Source organism: Manis javanica, chromosome 14, assembly GCF_040802235.1.
Source record: "Manis javanica isolate MJ-LG chromosome 14, MJ_LKY, whole genome shotgun sequence".
NCBI lineage: Eukaryota > Metazoa > Chordata > Mammalia > Pholidota > Manidae > Manis > Manis javanica.
Window position 1 is genome coordinate 81577728 of NC_133169.1, and position 26776 is coordinate 81604503.

At 50.4% G+C, this 26776-nt stretch overlaps 1 protein-coding gene across 3 annotated transcripts in view; it reads right to left on the reverse strand.

The window, feature by feature from the left end:
- Window positions 1–26356, reverse strand: part of FSTL4 (follistatin like 4) — a 356770-nt gene extending 330414 nt beyond the window's left edge. Inside the window, exons 1-2 of one of the 3 annotated variants that reach the window (XM_073221561.1) lie at window positions 25985–26356; window positions 18959–19094 (exon numbers count right to left, since the gene is read on the reverse strand). In XM_073221561.1, coding sequence (XP_073077662.1) covers window positions 18959–19084 — 126 coding nt within the window. In that variant the 5' untranslated portion in view covers window positions 19085–19094; window positions 25985–26356. Of the gene's footprint in view, window positions 1–18958; window positions 19095–25577; window positions 25885–25984 lie in introns of those variants that run through there. The other 2 variants (XM_073221559.1, XM_073221560.1) reach the window with 2 other exon arrangements.
- Window positions 26357–26776: the final 420 nt, after the last annotated feature.

The window sequence follows — 26776 nt, forward strand, 5'->3', positions numbered from 1 at the left end:
CCGGCCCTCCGCCCAGGCCCGTGTCCTGCTGGTGAGTCCGTGGCCGGCATCACCTCGTCCAGTGTTGAGGAGCTGAGGCAGCTCTGCTGCAGAGCTCCTCAGACTCCATCCAGCTGGCTGCAGAGGCTCCAAAGGAAGCCCATGTGTGAAATTCATCAACCATTTGGTACAGCAGAGACAGAAGCTTTGCTAACAGCACTGTTACTGAAATTCTGACATCTAAATTCTACGTTTTCCATATCTGAAATGCTCTTAAAACTAATGCTTCTTTAACAACCTTTCTGACAATTTTTCATGTATTCATTTGAATTTTTAAAACTTTAACCACTTTCATTTCTGCTAGCAAGATGCCATTCTGCAATTAAAGTCTTCACTGGACTGACAGAGTGCAGCTAAATAAAGTCATACCTTATGCAGCATGAATTCCATTACCGGCTCCCACTTACTGGGCACACACCAACCATTCCGCACACTTTATCTCATTTCTATGGTTCAGTGAAAGGCAGAAGGAAAGCCGTCATGTTAGATTTCCTAGCACACGTCTGGGTGTTCAACACCAGAGGGCGAGACGATTAGGGGATTAACCCTAAATAAAGGCTAACTTGAGAGTCAAGCCGAATCATCCAGGAAACAACAGGGTGTTTCGTAAAGAGAGCCTGACATCGCTGCCTCCTCCGGTCACATGGAGCCCTGCGGTAAGTGCTCAAGGCGTATGTCAAACACAGAGGTGGGGGGTCTCCTGAGAAATGCCACCTAGTCGCAGGTGAGAGCTCACCTTCTGCCTCACAGAGAACAGCATGCATGCTGGGAGCCCCCGGAACAGGGGGTGTGGCCCTCACTGGCAGCCGTGATGTTTAAAAGGCAAGTTAAAGGTGGGAGAACAACAGCAGGCGGAACTAAACCAAGGTGCATAGGTGGCTAGGGAATCTGGGCACAGGGCAAGGGTCTTGTGCTTTCCCCACACCCCTGCCCCCAAGTTGCCCCACCAGGTGAGGCCTCTCTCGCCTTTCTCAGGAGACCAAGGCCAGAAGGGATGCAGCTGGGCACGGCCACACAGGCAGAGGAAACGGCCTTCTCCAGCACTCTGGGGCAGAAACACCAGGATGTCAGCAAGCTCGGTGCCCCTGCTCTTTCCTAAGTACATGGATCAGTGCAAGGAGGCCTCTGTTTACACAGGACCCAAAGCATCTAAACAGATGTTTATCCAGACAAAAGGAGGAAACCATGCATGGATGACTTTGAAAAAATATCAAAGAAATATCTTTGCAACTAAGGTGTGAGTCATCTGTTTAAAAAAAAAATCGCCATTAGGAACCTGCTAATAGTCTCCCTGCAGCGTACTTGCGGGAACATCAGTTTTATCATGTCCAGAAGGGAGACAGTGAAGCAAGATCCTCTCAGTCTCCAGAAGGTTTGAATGATTTGATTTTATTGGTGGCTCCACCAGCTGCAGCCCTGAGGGGGTCCCCAGGTACCTCCCGCTCCAGTTTATCCATCTGTAAAGTGGGCACACTACACAGCTCCGCCGGGACCAATCAGATGATGTCTCAGATACAGGGTCCCACAGTCAATTCTGCCCATTGCTTCTGATGGGGAGCAGAGGGGGGCGAGCCTACAGAAAAGCTGTAATACTCTAAAGAGAAAAGTGTCAATGGTGTTTACAAGGCAGCAGATAGAAAAGAAAGGATGAAATTTACCAGGCCTTCAGAAATCAAGATTATTTGGATGCTAACTTTCTTGTTTTTAAAAGTAAGGAACAAATAGAATATTATATGAACATTTAAGGATTTTAAATTCCAGGTATTATTTAAAGTTACATGTTAAAGGTCATTTACTTACAATTAAAAAAGAAAACTTGGCTCTGAAGTCGAGGCAGTCTTCTGTGGCCAATCTACCCAAGTGATGATACCAGTAAACACAAAATGACATTTGATGGACTAAATGTCAATGCCTCATTGATCACTCCACTGTGTTAAATATAATTGCCCGCACACAGCCCGATTTAGGAGATGAAGAAGGAAAGAGGGGCACTTTCCACTTTTCTTGCTGTCAACTCAACAAATTAAAAACTAATTAACTTTTTGATTTGTAAAGTAATCGACATCCTCAGAAAAAGCAACCACTGAGTGCAAGACTGTCCTAACAGTTAGCAGCATGGGGTTCTAACTCAGCACCGGAGGGACCATTTCATTAACAGACATTATCTGCAGAACCCAGCCATTAGGTGCAGAGCTACTTAACCACAGCAAGCGACAGTCACACTGAATTGTCATTACTCGAGCAGCATCTGTCTGCCCCACAGTCCACATCTCATTCAACTCTTACCCCAGCACAGGGCCTAGCATATCATAAGCCCTCAACAAATTTCTTACAGGAATAAGATGAGATTATTTCAAGATCTCCTGGCAAGAATGCAGGAGGCCAGTGCAGTTCTGCAGAGGGTCATAGAGCACACCAACTGTCATTGAAGCCCGACTTCAGGTAAATTTCTGCAGCAACAGGGTTACCCTGTGATGCCTTCTCATTCTGGGAAGCTGCATGGCCGCCAAACAAGCATCTCCCCTGTGCTGGCTCTATGCCAGCAATCCTCACACTTTAAGCAAACCAAGACCATCTTGTGAATGTGGGGGGGATACCAGATGGGAGCAAGGGCAGATGGCCCCGGGAGGAAGGGGACAGTTAACATTTTTACTATTCATTATGCCTTCCAGGTACCATCCAGTAGATGATGCAACTTAGCATCAACCTGGTTAACATGAGAGTCAAATCTGTCACGTTTTTTTCTGCCGGCTGCAAGCCCAAGATGAGGTTTAGAATAACCTATGTCTAGAAAATAAAAAGACAAAAATGGAAGAAAGGCTGCCCTCCAGCACAGCCTCACATCTGAGTCTCTATTTCATTCGTGGGTTTGTATGTGGAGTTGGGGGAGGGGTCACAGATGTAGGTGATCTGACATAAAGATGCCCAGTCCCAGAGCCATGGGAGGCTGGGGGTAGGTGGAAAAGCAGACTGCCCGCCCAGCTGGGAGGGGTGGGCTCTGACAGCAATAAGGCTGAGAACACCTCAAGTGGCAGATGTCTAAGGACAGGCACACTCTCTTCCCCCACGCGGGGCAGTGAAAAGCCCTTAATCTCAGCTTCCCAACCAGAATCTCTCCCCTTGCCCTCCAATCCTCCTGCTGGGCCAGCAGCCCGTCTGGCCTCCCGGGCCCCTTCTCCACTTCTCCACCTCCTCCTTCACCACTTCCAGCCTCCGTGGGCTTGCTTTTGCAGAGGCATGGTGGTAAGGCCTTATCCTGCCATTCCCACCACCTTGAATCTCCCCAGGAAATTCAGCTCCTCACCCAGGGCTTTCAGGAGAGCTCCTGATTAGTCTCCTGACTTATTCATGAACTCACTTTCTTCCTGCATTCATTCATGCAGTAAACACTCACTGCCCTGGGGACACAGCAGTGCCAGGACAGCCACAGCCCTGGCGCCATGAAGCTTATGATCTCGCCGGAAGAGAGGGATCCACAACAAACAAGTCAGTGGAATTTATGGAACATGTCCTGCTAAGATGTGCATGGTCAGAAATGAAACAAGGTGGTGGGGGAGGGGTGCAGACAGAATGACAAGGGCAAGTGCTTCCTTAGATAAGGTGGTCAGGCAGGGTCCTCCAGGGGCTGTTCCTGGAGTAGAGACCTGTCCCCTGGGTGCAAGTCTGGCTCAGGACTGCTCAGTGACCCCTTCTGCCCAATAAACAAGCCCCCTCCATCGTCACCTCCCCTCCACGGCTGTGGCACCAGCAGAACTGGCAATATAAGAAGCTGTGGCCCAGAAACGGCAGTGAGCTTCACAATTCCGGCAGCTGCTGTTTGCAGAGCTCTTGCCACACCCACCTGCTTACAGCCGCCCCCCATGGAGTCCCCACCAGCAGGCCTTCCACTCAGTTCTTGGAGATTTTTGATTGTCATCTGAATAAGTAATTGGCAGGGGCTCCCATGGGTACTTGCTTTTGGTACAGGGAGATAAATCCCCAAATACAGTTTAATTAGAAGGCACTTTCATTGTACCACTATAAAACTTATATTAAAAGCGGAATTTACAGTAGTTGATATTAAATGAGTTATAGATAATTAAAAAGGCTTTAAGGCACAATAAGGCTCTTTTTCAATTTTCTTTTATAACAGTCAAGGAAGAAAGGCACCCAGTGGTCCACGTAGCTGGAGTGCTGTTCGCTTCGTAGCCGGCCCTCCAAGCGTGTCAGGTAAACCCGACAGGTCCTTCCCAGTGCATCCCTGCTCCTCCGGTGGAAGCTCCCAGGTTGCTGGGGTGTAAAATGAGAGTCAGGGTTGTGCGAAGTGAGAGGGAGGAGCCAAGAGCACTAGAGGTCAGGAGGCTGCCAGCTTCCACTCAAAGACAGCATCTCAGGCATGCTGGGCATCACTTTGTCCCCAGCACAGAGCCCAGAGTAGAAGAGGTGCCCAGCCACATCTCAGGGCTTCCGGAGCGGGGAGTTCTGCTGCAGCCGGCGGACTATGACGGCAGAGCCAGGGTGTGGGGAGGCTCCAGCGGCTGGGACAGTGGTGACCGTGAACCACCTATACCGGGCCAGATGGTCCCCTCACACCCCTTCTTCCACCCACCCCTGGTTTCTCTCACCCTTTAGCACTGCCCATTAGCTCACTGGCTCCAGCGCCCTTAAATGCCAGGCTTCCTTCCCCTTGGTGTTCTGCTGAGTGGGTACCTCGTGGAGCCGGCCCTGCCCACAAGCTGCCCTTCCCTCCTCACTTACGAGCAGCCTGGACCCCTACCAGCCACAGCCATCCCACAGGCTCAGGGCTGCCACTTCCTGGTACGCTCAGCCCCCAGTGGGGAAGGCATACCTCTGAAGGAGCTACCGCCTGCCACACGGCTTGACCACGTACCTGGGCCACCCAGCCACTCCCATCTCTGGGGAGGAGAGAGCCCCCTTTCATGAAGCCCCTGTACAGAAGCAGCCCACGGGTTCACCTCCGGCCCTAACCCCACACTGACTCCGCTGCTTCTCCCATCAGCTGGTGGAAGTGTCAGCAAACACCAACATTTTGCCAATGGGCATCCTAACCTACCAAAAACCTTTATCTGACAGTAACAACCTTACTCACCAATGCTGGGAATCTTGCCTCCACCCTATGGTCAAGGTCCCAGAGCCTAGCTTTTGAAATGAAGACTGTTTTTATCAACCCTTAGGAGCTTCTCAAGGCCAATTCTTAAAAGCAGAGACAGAGACCACCACACATTATCACACTCCACTCTCCATCCACAGCCCAGACACTCACGCTCCCATGTGCACAGGCACAGCAGCGGGCCTGGCCAGGACCTGCTCTGAGTGGAGACAGATGCTCAGGGACCCACAAGGCAGTGGCTCCAAAGTCCCCACCAGACCCCACTGAGTAACTGCAGGGAAATGGCCAAAGGGTTGTTCATTCTCTTGGGAGCAATGGTTGCTGTGGTGGCCCTTCCCCATGGCGGGAGAAGAGAGGAGATAGGCTTGTGTGTGGGAGCCAGGGCCTCACCAGGAGCAAGGTGCTCTGCCATTCCCCACGGCGAAGGGCTGGAGGCTGCCCACCACCCAGCCTCAGGAGGCTCCCTCCAGCTCTGCTGCCCTCCGGGAGCCGGGGACACCTTATCTGATGTGAGTGCTTTGGCCCGCAAAGCTCATGGTCATCAAACGTTCTTTTCTCAGCCTCAAGACTACACAGGTGGTGGGTGAAAGCAGAGCACATGGGTGGGGTACAGGCAGGACCGTCAGAAGGCGGGGAGCAAAACCCCAGCCCCACCACATAAGATACAGGAGACCTCAAAGAGCTCACCCATCTCAAGGCCTTGGGTTCCACACGTACAAAATAAGCAAGTTAATAGAAGCTTTTTAAGGAGTCAGGGAGGTAATCCACTTAAGCTTTGACAAAATGGTAGCTGTTTATTAATGTGATCACCATCAACAGCTATGGAATTCAAAGACTTCCGTGTCAGAATCAGAATTCCCATCAGGAGTGCCCTCCTCATTCCGGAGGGAAGGGTGAGAAGTGCCATTTGGACCCCCAGCCCTGGGCTCCAATGGCCCCTTCCCCTGTATCCCCACCCTTGAGATGTCTTCAGCTCCCTAACACTCCCTAATTCTTGGTTACACAAAAATAAACATGATATCAAAACTTGAGCTCCTAACGCAACAAGACCTTACACCTGGCTGGGAGCAAAGCTCAGCCCCAGAACTGGGAAGCACCTGCCGCAGCTGTCTTGTCTTCCATGATGACTGGCCTAGTTATTCCTCAACAGCTCGATTGTGATGTTGCTCACTGTGTTCCAGGGGTGGCAGACCCTCCAGGAAGAGACACCTGGTAAAGCAGGACCCTTCTCCCACGAAGCCCTACTTTCTTCTCAAGAACAATCCCTGCTAAACCTCAAAGCAGCCACACTAAGGAGCTCCCTGCTGCCACATGGGATATGACTGGGAGTCACGGGGCCACATCTAAGCCCCAAAGCCTGCTCCCCTGTACTCAGTTCGGTGGTCAGGGCCTGTACACAAGCATCAGGAGGCAGGGGAGCGTCAGGGGGTAACTGGCCAGCCCTTGGAGGCCAGGTGGACCCTATGGCCTATCTGCTGGGGTAACCTAGGGGTGGGTAAGTCCCACACTGCCCAGCTGCAGGCAGGCCAGGTTAGTGTGGTGAAGGCACCACTGGTAGGGGAAGGTGTGCAGACAAAGCAGAAGAGCAAAGAGTCAAGACCACGCAGAATGCCCTCCTCTTCCCCCTCCAGATCTGAAGATCAGAAAGCTTGACTCCATAAGATGCCCGCACTTCTAAGAACTCTGCTCGTGTTGCTGAGCACGGAGGCTGCAGAGACTGGCTCCTGAGCCTCGGCCCTGCCCTCCCCCAGGTAGGCCTGTACCTACCTCTGCCCAGAGCCCTTGAATGTCACCTCACATGTGGGGACCTGTCCCCTGGCCACAGGTGGGAGGACTCGGGCAGATGCTTCTCCATGTCAAGCCAACCAGGCCCTCAGGGACTAAGCCTCGGCCAAGCAGTGCAGGGCCCTGTGGTTACAGTGTGTGGTGGCAGGGCTGTGGGGCTTCTGTTACCCAGTGAAGGGTAGGGGATGGGATCTGCAGCTCTGTGGAAAGGCCGGTCCCCAGAGAAACAGACGTGGGAGATGGTGTGGCTGGGAAGTGGGGAGATGAGCGCAGGCTGCCTGACGACTTTATGCTGGGCCCGCCAGGCAGCCTGTGGCAGGCTCCCTGACATCTCGGGGCCTCAGGATGACCCTTCTTTATACAGGAGCATATTGGAACACGAATCTGCTCCTGGCCCCCAGAGGGGCCGCGGTGGGCCACTTTGATGGCAGGCCTGGGTATCCACCTCACCTGTCTTGTCTTTGCTCCCTTCCCACCAGACACGGTCCTATCCACCCCTCACCTGTACTTGGAGTCCTCCCCCTCCTTAAATACTCTGCCCACCCAGATCTCTGCCTTCCTCTCCAAGGCTCTCCACCACTAAGAGGTCCTTCCCAAGTCCACCTCCACCCAGCACCCCTCCGCTCTGAACTCTCATGTCGCCTACTGTTTGGCCCACACTGCTAGCTGAATCCAATTTGTGCTGTATTCACTGCTCTCCATGGGTGAGTATACAGGTGATTTCTTAAAGCTGTTTGTGATTATTCCTTCTTGAGACCATGTACAGGAATTTCCTGGAGAAGGCAGCGCATGGCCTTCTTTTTTTTTTTTAATACAAGAACAGTCATTATGAATGGGATTGTTTACATTTCATTGTGTGTTTTCATCTAGAATGTATAATGAATCACAGGTAATTTAGTTCTAGTCAGCTTGGCCACAGAAGCATTTTCATTCTTAAAAATTCAAATCAGTTGACACAACCAGCTGGACAAGGATGGACACCTTGTTCAAGATGAGACTGGAATGCAAGAGCTAAGACTTCCAGCATGACGGTGCGGCACTGTCACAGGAGGAAGCAACCCGAGCAAAATGAGACAGCGATAATGAGCAGCCTTTGCCCCTGACCATCAGCCCAGGTCCTCTGAGTGGGACCTGAGCCAACAAGGACGGGGCCATTACAGGGAGAACCACCCTAGGAGAGGGCCCGGAGGGGTAAAGACTCTGCGCTGGGACAAGTGCTGGAAATGCAAGAAGGGCCCTGAAATTCTGGGCCCCGGGCACCATGGGGCTACCGTAGTCAGCAGAGAGTCCAGCCTGTGTGGGTGACATTCTGATTCTCCAGCTTCTTCCTTCAGAGCGGCTGAGGCATGGGCACTGCATTTCCCATCAGCCACACCTCTCAAGGGAGAGATACCGTTTGATGACTAAGACTTAAAACTGCCAGGTGTCCCATTTGGCTCAGACCACACAGGGTGCACAGACCCATACTAGGTGGGGACACAGCACCCGGAGGAGCGCCAGTGGGAGGCTCTGCTTCGGCACGCCAAGACACTCTCCCAAGCTGCACTGCCAGGGGATGAGCACCAGCATGAGGCAGAGAATCCCATTCTTCATAGCCAAATGCTAAAGTGAAAGCAATAGTTTATGGAGCAACCAAACAGAAGACGGTAAAGGAGGAAGAAGAGGATCAGGAGAGCGTATTTTAGAAGCACCAGTAGAGCATCTGCCCGGCAGGCCTTCCTCACTTGACATCTCCCCACATGCCTGCATGGAAGTCTGTTTCTCTGGAATAAACACACGAAATGTGGCATCAGAACCATAGAAGCTTGAGGTCTTTGCTACAGAAAAAGGTTTTGAGCATGTTTTAAATACAAGACTGGAAAGGGAACTAAATGGAAAAAGAGTTCTGTTTTCCTTTGAGAGCAAGCTTTAAATGATATAACAGCTTCAAGAAGCTTTTAACCAAACTGTCGTGAGACTAGCATCAAGAAAAGCCATCAGGAGTCTTACAGGTATTTATAATGACATCTCCCAAGACAGCTTCTGTTCCCTCCACCCTCAAGCCCTCCCTCCCTTTTGTAGGGACAGCTGGCAGTCACAATTCCAGAACCACATATTATTTCTGCTGACCACGAAAAGTCTACCCACAAGCAGAACATCCTAATTTGTCTGCATTTACATTTCATTCTCTGGGTTCTCATTTAGGGTGAGGCTCTGGTGCGCCTGCCATAGTGATGCTGGCCTCTTCACAGAGGGGACAGCCAGGGCCGGGCAGGCCCCAAAGACCCCTCTAGGGAGGGGACAGCTACTGAATGAAGGATTCTGCCCCCCACACGCACACACACAGAGCCCATAAGACTCTCTTAAACTTCTACTGATTCAGTGAGGACTTTGGAAAGATTTCAAACTGTGATGGGATTCTACTCACAGTGGAACTAAAGCCAGGTCTCTCCTGAGATTTCTTCTGTAAGGAGTCCTAGAAACTCAAGTCACACATCCCTTCTCCAAATCCTTACTTGATGCCAAAATGAATAAAATATCGCTGACTCACTCACTTACTCCCTTGATAAACATCTGAATATCCTCCTGTGTAGCACAGTCTCCTAGACACTGGGGATCCATGGGCCCAGAGTCCTGGATACTCACCATTCCACCAGAAAGAAGACCCTCCCACCCCGAGGGCCACCCTGCTAATCACAGAGCGACCAGGACCACAGCTGAGGCTGACATGCCAGGCCACAGTGGGGCAGGCTTCTTTCTTCCTGATGGGTACTGAGTGGGGTTCTGACATTATGGACACAAGACTGCAGCTCCGACTGCCATGTTCTGAGCAGCACCCCATGCCAGGCATCATACGCACCGTCTTAGTCCTCAGGACAACCCTAACTCAGGGCTATTACCACCTGCGATTTACTCACCGCTAACCTGAAGGTCGGAGAGAGTAGGTTCCCTCAGCTGCGCAGCTGGCAAGAGAAGCAGACTGAAGCCACTGGGCAATCTGACTGGAGGGTCTCCTGAGGCAAAGGGGGGTACAGATTCCTCAGGAAGCCGTGCAGACAGGCTGCATGGCAAGGAAGCGATTTGGCCCCAGCAGGAAAAACCAACTATGGAGTTTCAAAACGACAAATATCCCGGAGGGGAAAGAGGGAGTGCAGAACATACAGGGGTCGGCATGGGGAGGCAGCAGTCCAGAGAACCGCCTGCCCCAGATTGCCTAGGCCAGGAGCTTGTCCCACCACCAGCCAGCCAAGCCACCCAGAACACAGAGGACCTGCCAGACAAGCAGGCCGTGCTTCCAAGGCCGAGGCCCCTCGCTGGGCCTGCGACCCGGGTCATGTCGCTCTCCCGCCCCTCCCATTCCCCTCACAGGTGGGCAGGGGGCCAGCAGAAGCAGCTCTTCAAGCCGCTCATTCGCCTTCAGAGGCTCACTGGTGATCAGTGGTGTGGTCAGAACAGGACCTTGTGAGAAATAGTGCAATGACTTCTCAACTCTCAGAAAACTATGCACACACTTTCTCAATGCAGACCCAGAATAAATTAAAACCCCAAGCTTTGAAGTAGTTTAACAAAAGTAACAGTGGCAGTCCTTTCCAGCTAAGACCTCCAGAAGGACTTCAGTCGAACCCAAGGCCCTTTGGAACCCTGGGGAAGGGAAACCCAAGGGCTCAGTCTCAGCGGAAGCATCAAGCAATCACTGCAGTGCCGTGTCAGAGCCCGTACAGACGGATGCGCTGACGGACACCAGTGGGCTCTACGGTGGTCCCTGCTGGCCAAGGTCGGCCACCCCGCAGCACTACCTCCCCTGTGCAGAGTCAGCCTGGAATGTGCCCTTTGATTCAGGGAGGCCCAGCCGAGCCCCCCAGGCAACTCCTCCATTCTCCACTCCAGCCAGGAGCAACCTCTAGTTTTCTTATTTTCTAGAAGGAACAAAACAAGACTGCCTTTTTTTTAGGAAGAAGAAATCATCAACTGAATACCAGTGGTGTATCATTTTTCATGAGCAGATTAAGCAGATGTCAGAGAAATTTTAAAAACCATGAACAAGAAATCCTGTATCCCACTTTCCCTTTAAAACCCAGCCGTACCTGTCAGTTTGACATAGAGAAGTCCCTGAACCTGACCGTGGAAACCACTTTACAGCTTGACCGCCCCACCTGGGCAGAGCTCATGGCACCTCTTTCTGGGAGGAGTAGCCAACCTGCCCAACTTGGAGCTAGGTCTTTCAGGCATGAAATAAGGATGGACACCACAGACAACGCCACTGGGCCCAGCTCTGGGGGCCTGGTAGCTCAGCAGGGCTTTGTCTCCAGCTCACCAGGAAATACGAGGCCACACTACCACGTGCTTCCAGGCGCCTCGGTCCCAACGACCCGCACCTGCGTCTGACTCTTCCTTGGGCACAGCACACGCCAATGTGGGCAACGTAGAATGTGCCATGTGCCGGAGAAATGCACAGCGGGACACACTGCCCCTTGTTCTGTAAGTACAGCCTTTGATCCTTTTTATAAATAAGAAAGTTTAATCAAGGTGTAAACAAAGCAGTGATAGAGACTCTAGGGAGTAGCTGAGTTTTGTCTTAAAAACTTTTCATTTTTCTGTTCTGCAAGATCAAAGGGTCTAGAATCCACCTCTCTGAGCGCAGTCCCCAGCTTATGGCAGATATTTAGCCCGTTAGACAATGAATAAGAGGCTCAATTCAAGTTCCTTTCCAGCTCAGGCTGCCAAGGGCACCCCTCCACCATCCCCGTCTTCCTGACCCCAGCAAGTTGCTGGAGTTGGTGACATCAGTACATAAGGCAACAGCCTTCTCTGAACCCAGGTCTGCACTGAGGGACAGAAGAGTGTTTCTGCCCGAACAGACCCCACATGGTTCCACCCCGAGGTCAGTGACGGAGAGCTGCTCATCTGCTGTCCCTTCCCAGAGGGAAACACGAAGGTGACGCTAGACAGGGATGCACCAGCCCTTCAGAACTCATACCTGTCACTTGGCCATAGAGGAATAAGAGGCAAAATTACACCTGAAATAACAGCTGGAGCATTCTTCACACAGCTTAAAGGGGCCCAGTCAGCAGCGATAGACTTTACACACAACCTAAAAAGGACCTGAGCTGGCCTCCTGACCACCCCTCACTTTGCAGTTGAGGAAACTGCGGCCCGGGGAAGAGAAAGGAGTGGCTCAGTTTCAGAGGTAGTTTGTGCCAAGCTGGACCTGGAACGCAAAGCCTAAATGAGGATCCTGTGTTCTCATCCTGAAATAACCAAGCTTTTGGCAAAAAGCTCTTCTGAGTCAGAAGGATCTATAGGGCTTAAGGGGCTCTGCTGGGCTCTCTCCCACTGGCTTATCTTTCAAGTCTTGGGAGTGGGCAAAAGGGCTAACAGGCTTTACCTTGGACTGCAGAGAAGCCTGAGCCATAAACACAGGTGCATGGCTAGCACTGGCCACAGTGGTGTCACCCCAGCTCACCTGCCACAGCGGGCAGTCCTGCTCACTCTCTGACCAGTGGCCACACTGCACAGCTCTGTCCCTCCACGCTCCTGCTGCCATCTCCATCCCTCCATGGCTATCTGGCCTCACTACAGCCCGGATCCTTCCCCCAGGGACTGTTTCCTCTAAAGCAGCTAGTGTCGAGAAGGAGGAAGCTGCCCCTCCCCCTCAGTCCCTGCCAGAATTCCGTTCCTTCTTCACCCCGCAGGGGTCTATTTGTAGCTGGATTCTGTGTCACCACTACCTGCTAAGTCCAGAAGTACTGTCAGAGAGACAGATTTTAAAATTAAACTGAAGTGAATTTTATTTTCCGAATTTCACTAGAGTCCTTGAACTATCTGAGCACAGCATGGGGCTAAGAACTGCTGGTCGCCAGGGTCAGCTGGTGGCCCCAACAACACAGTGTTAAATGAGAATATGCAGGTTTTTAAAAAACACAAACAAACAAACCTCTCCGCATTAGAACCAGGATTTCATGAGGAAGGAGAGTGGGTTTCTCTTGGTCCAGGCCTTGCAGACTCAAGGGAATGCCTCAAGGCCAAAATGCAAATGCGCAAGGCCACCCATCTAGAGAGATGAAAGGCTGCACAGGCAGCTTCCTGGCCAGAAGCACGCTTCCTCCCCACAAGGCCAGGGCGCCTGACTCCCCCTGTACTTGCTCAGGTGCTCCGGGTTCAGAATCCAGGGCCCATCTCATCCTCCACCCTCCACTCCTGGAACCAGGGCCCTCCACCCCCGAGGTGGCTGGAGACAAGACGAGGCCCAGGAGCCCTGTAGCAGAAACCACAGCAATGGAGGCAGAAGGACAATGGCCCCAGCTTGGCAGGACAGACAAGCAGAGCCCACTCACATGGGGCCTGTTAGCATCTGTTTGACACCAACATGGCATTGACTTGTCTCTAAATGGGAAACAAGAGAGCTAACCCATAAGTCATAGAGAATAAATCAAGCAGATGATTGGGGCCTGACAGATTTGATGCTGCCAACTCCCCGAAAAATAGAAATCAGAGCCCCATTTACAATGCATGGCCTCATGTCCTGATTACAAGGATGGAAAGTTTCCTAGACAAGCATAGATTATTTAGCAGCAGAGGCATAAAGAAAGTTAAATGAGTAAATGCTAAATTAAGAGGAAGAAGAATAATGGTTTTCCATGAACTCATAAATGTTCATTTTCCCGGGTCACATAACTTTGCAGAGTCAATTAAAACTCTCAACTACATTCTCCAAATACTAAGGGGGCATGCAGTGCACCAAGTGGTACAGAGCAGAGGGCTTGCTGGGAGCAGTTAGAGAGGAGAAACATCCAACACAAAGAATTAAGACGGCCACTCTGATGAAAGATGAAAATAAAAAGCAGACTCTGAAGCAGAGCACCAGCCTGGCAGTTGTGGTCCCCAGAACAACCTGGCTGGGCCCTGGGGACAGAACCTAGGCAGGACACCAGTGTAGGTGGCGTGGGGGTGGTGATGGGTGAGAGCATGGGGCTGATGCTCAGGATTAAATCACTGCAGAGAAGCCAGAGAGGAACACTGGGTTCAGAGATCTAAGAGTCCCTGTCGGCCTGCTGTCTTGCAAATAGGTGACAATGAGTCTGGAACCCAGGCTGCTTCAGCTCACCGCTCCCCACGCCTCCCTGCTCCCACCCTGGAAGCCAGCGTCCCATCCAGCTACTTCTGGCATGACTGCAGCTTGCACACTTCTCTCCTTGTCTCGACTGCAGGGAGGTGAAAAAGGCAAGGGTCAGCCAGCACGCAGATTCTCCTTCACGGGTGTGTGCAGGGGGCCTCCTCTTGGGCTTTTCCTGCCTGGTGCTTTCTGGGGCTGGAAGAACCAGTATCCCTGGGAGCCCATGAGAAGCTCAGTTTTAGGGCCACCCCGAGCCCAGAGCTGCTGCAGCAGCACCCGTATTGCCCCAGGACCCTCCGGCTGCCTGCTGACGCCTTGAAGCTCAGGAGACACTCGTCCCTCCTGACTCTGGGGGTGGGAACCAGCTCATCCAGCGCCCAGTGACCTCGGAGTATTTGTCACCATCTTTCACCTGGAAAATTATGGATTTACTCCCATATCTACAGCTGGGGGTTGTGCCCTCCCAATTTTACCTGAGAAACTAAATTCCACACCTCGTGATATAGAAGAATCAGCAGAGAGCCATGGCTGAGGGTTCAAGGACCAGAGAAGAGGCTCCCACCCTGCAGGCTGCCACCACACCTGCAGCAGAAATCCTGGATCCTCATGAAGGGGGTACAGTGGGGAACCCTCTTGCTCCTCAACTGGAGAAAGGGCCACCGTGCCTCTTGCTGAGACACCTCACTCCAAGGCTCTTCTTCGAAAGCCAAATGCTGGAGCTGGCAGCAGCGAGCATTTCGGAAGCGGGAGTCCAAACGTACATGGGAGATGCACGCAGGCCTGCACTTCAGAGGAGGCTTGGGAAGCGCTGGGCACCCAGCCTGGAACCCTGCCTGTCCCCAGGGAGGAAGGAGTTTGTTTTCTCCATCCCACAAGCAGAGTGACGGGCAAAATCTTCTGTGGAGTCTGCGGTGCTGATGGGCAGACTTCAGACCCCACCGATGAGCTCTTCTTCCCTAGCCAGCCATCAAAAGGAAGAGTGGGGACATGGGGTGGGGGTGGGGGGGATAATACTAGAAGGGGCGGGGCACGTTACCTTAAGTTCAGTCAAGTCTGTAAGCACAATGACACTCTGAAAAAGAGATCTTTTTAAAAAAATTAATGCCCTGTCTTAGCAGTCCAAGTCTTCCTGAATGTCCAACCAATGCAGAAAGAAGCCAGGGCAGTTAAGGCCTCTGCAATTAGAAGCTGCCCTCGCTGGGACAGGAGAGCCCCTGCGTGCAGGTGGCATCTAGGGCCAACACGTGCAGAAAGGGGAAAGGGCCAGTCAGCCAGGGTCGGATTCCCGCTTCCCAGGGCTTAGGGAGGAGGGCGAACGTCCTTATTGCTGACGGTACCCTACGTATTATTCCTCCAGGACTCTCCTAGGAGAGTTTGCACACAGATGTCAGACCTCAAAAGACATCTCTGGTCTGTAAGCACCAAGGCAAAGGAAGCTGACAACTGAAGGGACCAACATCAATGATTATCGTTACTTAGTGCCTCACAAGAAACTATGGCTAAGAGCAATTTAGAAAAAGTTCAGCAAAATGCATGAAGGATGCATAAGGCCACCATCTCATCTAGAGCCAAGTGAGTGGTGGGGACAGAGCATCCAGGGCCCAAAGTGGGGGGACCCTCCCACAAATCCCTGCCCCTCAAGAGGCGAGGATCCTGGGGGCTGCCACCACATCAGTTCTCATTTTCTTCGTCCCTCCAAATATAAAATCCTACCAGTATTGATTTTGCTACTACATCTATCTTGGCCAGTGCATGGGGGAAGGGGGGAAATAGAACTAGTTCAGAATTTCAATAGGTTTTTCTCTCTCAGAATTGTTTCCTGTGAATTCAGAATTTCATTAGTATTCTAGGCCATGTTCTGCCACTCAACTCTTATTAAAGAGGCACTCCACCCAGTTATATTTCTTTTTATCTATGTTTGTAAAATGGCAAACTCCCTGAAGCTATTTCAACTGCAGTCTTTGTACAGACAACAATAACTTAACAAAATTCACATTTGCTCTAATTGCTTTAAAAATGTGCACCCATGGTGCAGGGGGGACTTGATAATATGGGTGAATATAGTAACCACAATGTTGCTCATGTGAAACCTTAGTAAGATTGTATATCCATGATATCTTAATAAAAAAAAGAAAAAGAAAAAATATGCACACACACACACACACACTGGTCATTTAATCCTTATTTAACCTTAGGGCACTCAAGTAATTAGTAGAATAACTTAACAGGCAAATCAAGTCTTGTTCATGCTTTCCAAGTACTTTAAAAATCTTAAGTCAATGAATGCTTTCTAAAGTATTACTACCAGGAAAAAACATACACACACACAGAAACATTTTATCATGTAGTTCCTGAAAAGATTTTTCAATTTGTTTATAGAGTCTCAGGAAATTGTGCTGTTTTTGAGTCTTCTAGAAAGTAAGACTGTCTGAAGAAACTGCTGGAGGAGTTTAATATGGTTTGGGCAGTCAGTATGGACATATTAAAAGGCTACTATTCAAAGGAGAAACTACCCAGAACCTGTAACACACAAGGTCTGCCTGGGATGTTGATACAAGCCTGGCTTGGCCAGCAAGCTGCCTGCAAATTTGCTACAGAGACCACTCGTGTCCCCACTGGAAATGAACCTGTTGTGCAGAGAGATATGTCACACACTTAAGTCTGTGTGTCTAGTCTGAATTTGGGAAACACCAAGGTGACTTCATGGTTAGTACCAAATATTGAATTAATAACAATTGGCTCAAAAACACACTGAGCCTCTATTCTGCTCTTAAAATTATTTGACACTATAAGGAGGAGAAATATAAATCAGATAGGCTTCATCCATACGTTAAATTAGAAATATAAGAATTAAGAACAACCACAAAAAGGAAAGACTAGGACCTCAGAGAAAGAGCTTAAATGTGACCAAGAGTGGTCAAGGAAGGTTCTAGAGAAAAGGCAAGAACCAGAACTGAGACTTGGTGAAGGGGATGATCCAGACATATGGGAAGGGACGGCATGCCAGGCAAGAGAACCCTGGAGAGTAACGGCTTGGCGGGGTCATACATATAATGCAATCAAGGTCACCAAACAAATCAGTCACAAATAAATGCTCAGCTCTCTCCAAATATTTACTGAGGCTGTCCTACGTCCTAGGGCCATTCACATTCTCATCATCCTTGTAATCATTCATATAAGCAAACTCGATGAGTGGACGTCATAACACTTCGCAACACTCACTCTCTAGCAAAGAGAACGGGATCGATAGGGCAGTTGTTCCTGTGGCTCCAAGTCTGCAGAGGCAGCACTTCCTTTGTCTGAAGCAGAAAAATTCCTGTACCTGGGACTTGACAGCATCTCTGGGCTCTATCCTAATGAGGGAAATGGGGAGGAGGCACCAAAATAACACCCCAAAACAAAAAAGCCTTACTTCCTCAGAATGAGCAGCATCTGCTTTTCCTTGATGGTACCCGAAGTATTAGGGGGTTCAGAGCTAAGGTAAAGATGCCCTAGGTTGACACTGACTTACCCTCAGTTTCCCTCCAGCTAAATCCCACCTTAGTGGTTTGACTCTTGTAATTGAAATAAGTGATTTAAAACAGTGGGCCAGTGTATCCCAATAGTAAAGAGATGACACAAGCCTATCTGTGGGTTTGTCTGTTTGCTTTACTGTTCAATATTCACCACTGCATTTGCAGGATTTAAGTGACCACTTCTCTCTGTACAGGTATAATGAGTAAGCCATTCCCACATGGAACAGCTGTCCTGGCCAGCAAGTCAGCCGCAAGACTCTTTGAAAAGAGCATTAAGTTGTGTCCTTCATGGATTTAGATGGGAGAGATAGTGTTTCTATTCAACCAGCTGCTCTCCACAAAAGGAAGCCACACTAACTTCAGCAGGAAAAGTGCGCATTAAATTACTTCTTAAGCTCCCTGAAGATTAAGGCTTCTAGGCTTGGGATTGCATTACAATTAAGTAATAATGAAAGAGAAATCGTTTCTTTTGATCAAATAATGCATTAATCCTGCCATACACTGTGTGTCGTTATTCACTCTCTGGTCATGTTGACTTTCTGAGGGAACTTTCTCGCTCGGTCCTCAGGAGAGGGCACACACACAGCGAAAAGGAGCAGAGCGTGCACCCAGGAAGCCAATGGAAGGAAAATGCTCGGATGAGAATCAGTATTCACCACATCGTGAAGAATATCCAAGGTAGTTTTAATGAAAGGGCATAGCTATTTCATAAGGTTCAGCAGATACAAAACATTTTCTATGGAAAAATCGCATCCCTCATGAGGCCCAACTTCAGGAGGCCTCCTACCTGAGTAGGGCTAGGCTGCAGTTTATGAATCCTCTTTAGTACTTAAGACCAAGTTCACTAAGCAATTAGCAGTATATCGAGACTCTCCAGGGAGGCATTTGAGAACCAGTTTTTCAAGTACTTTAGAAGCATTTATATATACCTAACATGCCATTAATCATTCTTATCTGTTCGTTAAGGCAGACTCCCTCAGGACCCCTAGTGCCAGCTCTCTCTCAGCCTGGTTCTTTGTATCTATATACCTGAAAAGGAGCCCATCTCTTTTAAAACATTTTGTAATTAAAAGATTTCATTAATTCACAGGGGCATGCTCCACCAATGAGTCTGCGTTTTCAGAGTTTTATTATATATACAAAAGACTATTCCCTTGAGGGTCTTCGTGTAAGACTAACCATGCAAGTGAAGCTCACTTTTGGAATACACTGTCAGCACTGGAGAGATTTGAGACCGTTATTTATAGTATGACATAAATCTGTCCATATCCACACATGTTGCTTCCTTCTGTCCCCACCAGAAAGGGGGAGCAGCTTTAGTTCACAACGCACTCTAACTGATCTAAACTAGAGTTGGGGGAGGGAACCGAAAAGCAATCAGTTTTAAATGACACATTGGCAGTTACGTGACTTTACCTCTGCCTGCGACTCCCCCACACCCATGTTCAGGCCTCTGCTGGTTCCTGGGTCCATCCATCCCAGCGCAGCTGGCAGCGAGGCCCCAAGCAGTGCAAGATGCAGCCAAAAGTATCCTGGCTTCATTTTGTTGAGTCTGTTGAGAAAACGACAGATGCTCAGAATTAAGTGCTGCAAAATGTAAGCCGGTCAGATTGGCTTGTTGGTACCTGTACTCCGGAAGCAGACAAACCTTAGTTTAAGTCCTGGCACCAACCCTTCTGTTCTACTAGAGAGAAGCTATATTACTTCTGAGGTTTAATTTACTCACCTCTAAAATGGGATCAATTATGTGTATTTCACAGGGTGGCTTCGAGGACTGAAGAAGTCAGTGTCAGCACATAGTAAGAACTTTGTCAATGCCAGCTGTAAGGTACAGACTGACTTGAAATGCCACTTACCACTACATATCTACAAGAACAAACTAGGGTCAGGAAACTGGGTCACCCCCATTAGGTTACTATATATCTACGCTTCAGTTTCTTCAGAAAGCACACAGAGCTCTTTGGAGGCCAGCACCCCAGGGGATCTGACCCAGGGCAGGCACAGAGCAGGTGTCCCAGTCAGAAAAGATGAGCTGCCTGGGGAACATAACTGGCTTTTTGAGGAGTCCAGCCCTGCTCACCCCAATAACAACAGCTTTGGAGGCCCCCTCAACAAGAGACGCTGGGCGTGTCACATGATCACTAGTGCTGCTGGCAGGGCTGCCAAACAAATAACGCTCATGCCACATTCCAGGTTTCCTTTAACTGCCTTCCACGCCCAGATAGAGCTGCCTCTCCAGATTTGCTTTCTGGCCCCAGTGCGAGACAGAAATGCCCACAGGAAGGAGTCAGACTAAAAGCTGTGGCATCTAACACTGGCCTTTGAAAAGGCAAGGTTATAAGCTAGGACTGTCTTTTAAGAGAAGATATCTCATCTTAAAAAGAGGTCACAGGCTCCCACTCCTACATTTGTTTCTTCAGCCATTCTTCTTTGACATCTGCTGCCAAAGCCAGAGCTCCCAGGGAAACAGTCGGTGGCCAGTGAGAGTCTCGCTGCTGCCCCTGCTCCGCACTCCGCAGGAAGCCGAGGAGAGAGGGATGGCGCGGCTTTGGCTGCTGCCCGGGGCAAGGCTGAGCCTTCCTGGCAGCCACCCGCTGTACTCCCCTGCCGTGCTGCTCTAGCTGGTGCATGTGAATTCTTACAGGAAGCAGTGAAAAATCATGCTTAGGACTAAAAGAACAGAAATGTCTTTTAACTGCAACCAGTTTTTCTAAAATTAAATAGGGCAACTCCCTACTCACCACAAATTATCATCTTCTGAATGCAGAGTCATGTTCCAGAGACTGCAGAAAGCAGTTACTGGACTTCTGGAATTTTTTCAAAAACTCAGCACTGGTAACACAAGTAAGTTAGTGTTACTACCCTGCCCTTCTTTTATCATTCTTCCCAGCTTATCCACTCTCCATCAGTGCTCCTGGGGTAAGCACACATATAAAAGTCCCTCTTTTTTCCTTGTTCATGTCTTTGAGCCTGAATAAACTAAAAACAGAGAGGTAATAAAATCTTATTCTGGTTAATGTACAGATGTCAATTCTTGGAGTCATGAAATATTCAGGACACGAAATCTACTACTTAGTTTTTTATTTACCTCGTAATCCCAGACCAATTATATCTGATGTTTTATTATTAATGGAGAGCATCAAAATAAAATCCACTCATTTCAGTTGTTATTTTGCCAAGCTCCAAATCACTTCATTTAAGGAGGTGCATCCAGGCTTCTCTGGTTAAACCAGCTGTTTTGAGATTCCGGAAGCCCGGGCTCCAGTCCTGCTGCACTCGGAGCGTCTCTGGGTTTACCTCGTTCCTGGTGAGGTCCCTGCAAGCTTTTATTAAAGACAGGGAAACACATGAGCCAGGCCAACTACTCAAATATTCCTAGGCAGCTTCTTTGTAAAATTAGCTCAGCTTGGCCGCCACCAGATCAGACTTGATTTGCAAGGTGGATGCATCTTACATGTCATTTTATACTCACAATGATTGACAATTCATTACACCTATGGCAGCAACAGCCTAAAAATTTACAACTCAAGTTTTATGACAGTTTGGTTCATGGAAAAAGAATACTGGGGCCAAATCAATTTTGATGATCTGTCTAATGATCAAATAGAGACTATAGATTTGGTTAACACTTACATAGCAATTACTTTGGGTCGGCACTGCTCTAAACACTTCACAGGTGTGAACTCATAATCCTCATTTCTGCCCCATGAGGACGGCAGAGATTATCCCCTAGTCAAATGCCAGAGGGTCACAGAGAGGGTAAGTACCCTGCCAAGGACATGGGGCAAACAAGTGGGAGAGCCGGGGCTCCAAGACAGGCAGCTGGACCTGGGGTCTGTGCTCTTAACCTCTATCCTCTCCCGCCTCTCTAGGTAGCAGAGTCTTATTTCAATGAACAGTTGCTTTTAGTAAGATGGGAAAAATCTATGAGAGCAAGATAGGCAGTCCTGAGCCCCACATCTCTCCTTTCCTCTGAAAGTGGCCAAGAGCTGAGCTGCTCCAGCTTTCTTGGCTCTGACCAAGGCCTGGGAAGCGGAGCAGGAGTAAAGAGACAAGCTGCCCCCACCCCTGTTCCCAACCCAGAATCGAGCCACTGTGCACACTGTCCTCAGCCCTCCCTGCTGCTGTCTTTATTGACGGAATGTGGTTGAAAAAAGAAACCATGAAGAGAAACACAGTATGCCAGCAGCCAAGGATGCCTTCAGCTCACAGGCAGCCCCAGCTTGGTAAAGTGGGGGAAGTAGATCTGGTGACTAATTACTCCTCAACTAGTCCTACTGGTCTTCAGACAGAAGGAAATGTAAGAATCTCCCCATTATAGAAATGAGAAAATAACCATCAATAGGTCACAAATGCGCTTTTTCAACTCAGAGTTCCTTTTGAGATCAGTTTAGGTTTATAAGCTTCATTCAGTCCACGCTAGGGTCCTAAGATTGGTTATAAATCTATCTGACATTGTTCTCATAAAAGAGCTGGGACTACCTTTTCTTTCAAACAACTCATAAAACACAATCACTTGCTATATAAGACATCCTGTTCCCCAGACAAGTACTTCACTGCTTCCTCCCAGGTTTCCCCCTGAGCCCCACTTTCCCCCACTTTTCCATGCTCAGGAGAATCAGGCACCAGCCTCGCTACTGCAAACACAGGACACCAGAGGCCTGGAAGATTGGGGAACGTGTGGGGCTATGTCAGAGGCCACACTTAGACTAAAACCCAAGCAACCCGACCTGCAGGCAACTGTTTTGTTCCTTACACTATCACAAACTTACACGTGGAAAATGATTGCATTCTCTGTTTAGACTGATTTTGCTTTCTTAGTGCTGGTTGACCTCCACTAGATCATCTACCCCCTCCTTGTGGGAACTAGAGGATTTCTGGTTTTATAATATAAGCTGATATCTGAGCTATTATTTATTTGCCTTTAAAATTAGAGAGGTTCTACACATTTGTGTAATGTAACATTCCAACTAGTGACTCGCTTTTTGAAGAAAGTTGGAAAAATGTGACATGAGCGTGCAAATGACATAGGTGTGCATATGTAAATTCCAAGCCTGCTCCCCCAGAGAACACTCACCAGCTTGGAAGTCTTTTCTGAGGGTCAGAGGCCAGAGAGAAGCACTGACATGAGACTGACAGAGGGTTTAATACAAACCTCTTTTCTCTTTTGAGAACAAGGCCTGTTTGGGAGGAGTCAGATTTCTGACCCTCAGAACTTTTGGAGAGATTGTTCGCAGGTTCTCTCTCTCAGCCTCTCACTCAGATATACAGCAACATTATCAAACCAGAGGTTATGGATTAGCCACATGGAAATGGCTTCCCATTGTTACCCACAGGACCAGAAATTATGAAGACGATTTGGCAGAACCAAGCGACACCCTCTAGCCTTGAAGAGAACAGTCAGGTTTGTGACCCTGAGGCACCTGCATTTCCAACCTTTCTAACTGAAAAGTGTTTGCTCTAGCCAATTACTTGACATGCATTGCATTTTACACATGGGCTGTTGGCAATCAACAAACAGAACCAACAGGAAACCATCCTCTTCTGTGTCTGCGTGATGTTAAAAGGGAAAAAAAAGACCATATAAACCTTAACCTAAAACCAGAACGCTATATATTAATTTCTTCTGAAAGATTTAGGATCCTAGTTTTGATTTGTGAAGGTTTTTGGAAGAAAGAGGCTTAAACTAAGATAGTCTCTGAAATACCAACCCAGGGAAATCAGGCAAAGAAATATATCAGGCTAACCCGGCGGAAAGCCTTAATGAAGTTATATTGCATTTCCCATTAATTATCTATTCTATAGTTAATTGTTCCAACATTTGATAAATTATATGCCTAATTTAGTCTATGTGTAATGTATAAATCTACAACACTCTCATTTACCATGATGTGTATCACACACGCGAATGGCTTGCAGGAACCCTCACACTTCCAACATTTACATTATACCTCTTAACTACCACGTTCTCTCAACTGCAATTCTATTTTACTTGAAGTTCCATGCCATGTGTTAAGCATTGATAGAAAAATGTAAGGACAGATGTGCTCTTGAAATAACTACTTAATTTCATTAAGTGAGTAAGCACACAATTGACCACCTATGAGCACCACAAGAAGGTTGAGTTTGCAGAGAAATATCAAGAAAGGCAAAGTAGAAATTAAAATAGATTTTATGAAATCCTGACTATTCTATGTCAGTCTCTAGAATATAGTGTTAAGTCAAAAGATCACAACATGAAGATCACTTCAACAACAATGAAAAATCCTGCATTTCCTAGAAGGAGAAGGGAAGAATCCTGAGTAACTGACAGGTCAAACAGGAAAAATCCCCACCCTCCCCCACCTCCAGGACACAAAGGGATAAAAGTTCTCCCAGTGCCCAGAAGAACAAGCTAGCCACACTCTGGAAGAAAAGAGCCTTTCTAGACTTAACAAAAATTGATGGCAATCAAAAATTTTTGAGAGAAAAAGCCTCTGGAATGACTTCAATTAACAATTTTAATACATTAACAATATATAGAAACTATCTTCCTGCATGACCTTTGGCTCAGTCTGAAGTCTTTGGAGAGGGAGAGGTCTTTTCTTCCTAGCATGGTAAAAAGCTAACATTCAAAGGAGTATGTCTGAACAGAAATGGTCTAGTGATGCGGCAGTGTCTTCTCACAAAACCAAGACGGTAAGCAGACGTGGGCTCTGTGGGGCATCGGCTCACATCTCCCATTTGAGCTACTGCCTGAGGGCTGCTGGCGCTCTGGCATCCTATCACTCACATCATTCACTACCTGACCCGTTGCTTCTCGGGTGAGCGCCACCTGACCACTGCCCAGACAAGAGCCTGTCCTGCAAGCCAGAAAGGGTAAGCACAGAAACCAGCCCACTCCAGGATGAGGAGAGCGCTGTTAAAATTCACCTCCGACTTTCCCCTAAGCTTAGTGGTAGGAAAATAACTCGGGACTTTTTAAGAAGAGTCGGGATTTCTTCCCGATCCCTCACAGATGGTGATACAAGCTCACTCCCGGTGCACATTTCGGTTAACAGTTACCGTGCCGTCTGCTATTCAAATTCTGTTTCTGTTCAGCCCAGTGAACGTGGACAAATGTTTGTATCTCGGGGGCCTGTCTAGTACAATTTCTGGTGCACAGGCTTGCAGCAAATTACGAAGCTACTGGCGCTGTTTTTCGCTCGCCGGAAACCTCGGCGGAAGCGACACCTAGAGGGGAGCGGTGGAGAGTCTGCGGAAGCGCTATTCATCAATGTCGGCGACAGTTATCTTGAGCTGGGTCTGCAGGATCGCGCACTGGGGACCGACTCTGCGCCACACACAGACCTAGCGGGGTCCAACTCCGCCGGCGCCAAAGACCTTTAGTGCGAGGCGCTGCACGGATGCTGCCCACATTCGGCGTATTATGAGAAACGCTACTCCTTCGGGAGGGTTTCTGTCCCTGCAAGAGTGGCAGGCGCTGAAGTCCTCAGGTGGCAGGGCGACTGCGCTGGGGGCTCCGCTTTGTCAGCTGCAGGGAGCCCCGAAGGGTGCTCTGCGCTCGCCCCTAAACTCAAGGAGACACGCACCCAAAGCTCAGGGCTCTGCCTGCATCACCTAGATCCCCCCAAAACTTGAAGCAGGTTTCCTTTGCAGGCGCCAAGAGGGGCGGAGATCACCCACAGTACAAGCTCTCTAAGGACCACGCTCCCCGGCAGGACCAAGCCTGAACATCCCCCAAACTGCTTGGTAGTGACTCCCCGGCGGGTTACACCGCCCGCCCGCTCGCTCGCTCAGAACAGCGACCAGCTGGGCCGAACGAGAGCCGCGGGCTACCGGGAGCCGGGGTGTATGCGGGGTCCCTCCTCCCCAGCCTGCTCGGCCGCAGACTCCGTGGACCTCGGGGTAGGGGGTGCCAGGCGAGCCGCAGCGGGCGCTTCGGGCTGCAACGCAAGTTTCCCTGCAAAGCTGCAGAAGGAGGTAGTGAGAACGCTTGCCCCGCACCCAGCCCGGGGCCAAGGGCACGGGACCGAGCCGAGGGGCCGCCGCTCACCTAGTTGGTCGAGGCCTCTCCGGGTCCGGAGCCCAAGGGCAGCGCCGGCTGCTGGCTCGGCCCGAGAGGTTCTGCTCCGCTCGTCAGCCGGGTCACTCCGGTCCCTACTGCAGACCCGGGCCACAAGCCTCGGCTCCCAGCCTAATTTACCCCGCATCCTGGCCGAGCCCGAGTAGCCCCGCCGAGCCCGGGTCCCGTGGCCCCGTGCCTGCCGCCCGCCAGGCGGGCAAACTTGGCTCTCCCGGCGCGGGCGGGGAGGACGAACAGGCGCCCGCGCCGGGCCCTGCAGGGAGACGCGGGGCCGCGGGCGCTGGGACGCCGGCGGAGCGCAGCGGGACGGGTTGGTGGGGGCGGCGGCGGCCGCTTGGCACCCTCCCCGCGCCCGCTCTGGAGCTGCGCCCGCGTACCTGCGGCGGCCCGGGCCGAGGGAAAGACCGGGTGGCTGGACTCCGGCGGGCGGGCGGGCGAGCCCGTGGCGGCGGCGGCGGCGGCGACCCGGCCCCGCGTCCTCCGGCCGTTCCCCTCGGCGGTCGGCGACTCCCGGGCGCGCTGGAGGCTGCCTCGGCTCCGGCCCTCCGAGCCGCCGCTGCCCGCTGCTGAGCCACAGCCGCCGCGGCCGCCCTATTTCTGCCGCCGGGACCGGAGCCCGTGACGTCACCCCCGGGCCCCGCCTGCCCGATAGCCGCCACCTGTGCGCGCTGCCCGCCAGCCTCCAGCTCAGGCCCGCGAGGCGCCCGCGGCAGGTGCGCGGAGCAGGCGGGCGCGCACGCGGGGCGCTAGGGCTCCAGGCAGCTGTCGGTGCCCACGGCGGGAGGGGATGCGCTCCCGCCTCTGGCTCGCCTGGCGCTGGCAGGGGCCAACCCCGTCCCACCCACCCCACCCACCGCCTCGCCGCCAACACACTCCCCCTCTCCTCGCGTCTCTTTCCCGGGCGGGTTCTCCCCCAAGGCTGTGCTCTCAAACTGGCTTAATCAGCGGCCATAGCCCGTGGAGCCCAGGCTGTCCCTGTTGGCAAAGTCAAGCGACACTCACCCTCCCTGAGAACCAGCAACGTGCAAAAAAGCAAAGTTTTTATATCTCTCTTTCGCATCTGTCCTCTCCAAACTGCAGAATCTTATGAAATCCTGAGCATACAGAGGCAGTCCAGGTGATAGCTGCTTAGCCTGGCCCAGCAGGGACCAGAGGATCCCTTCTCCTTT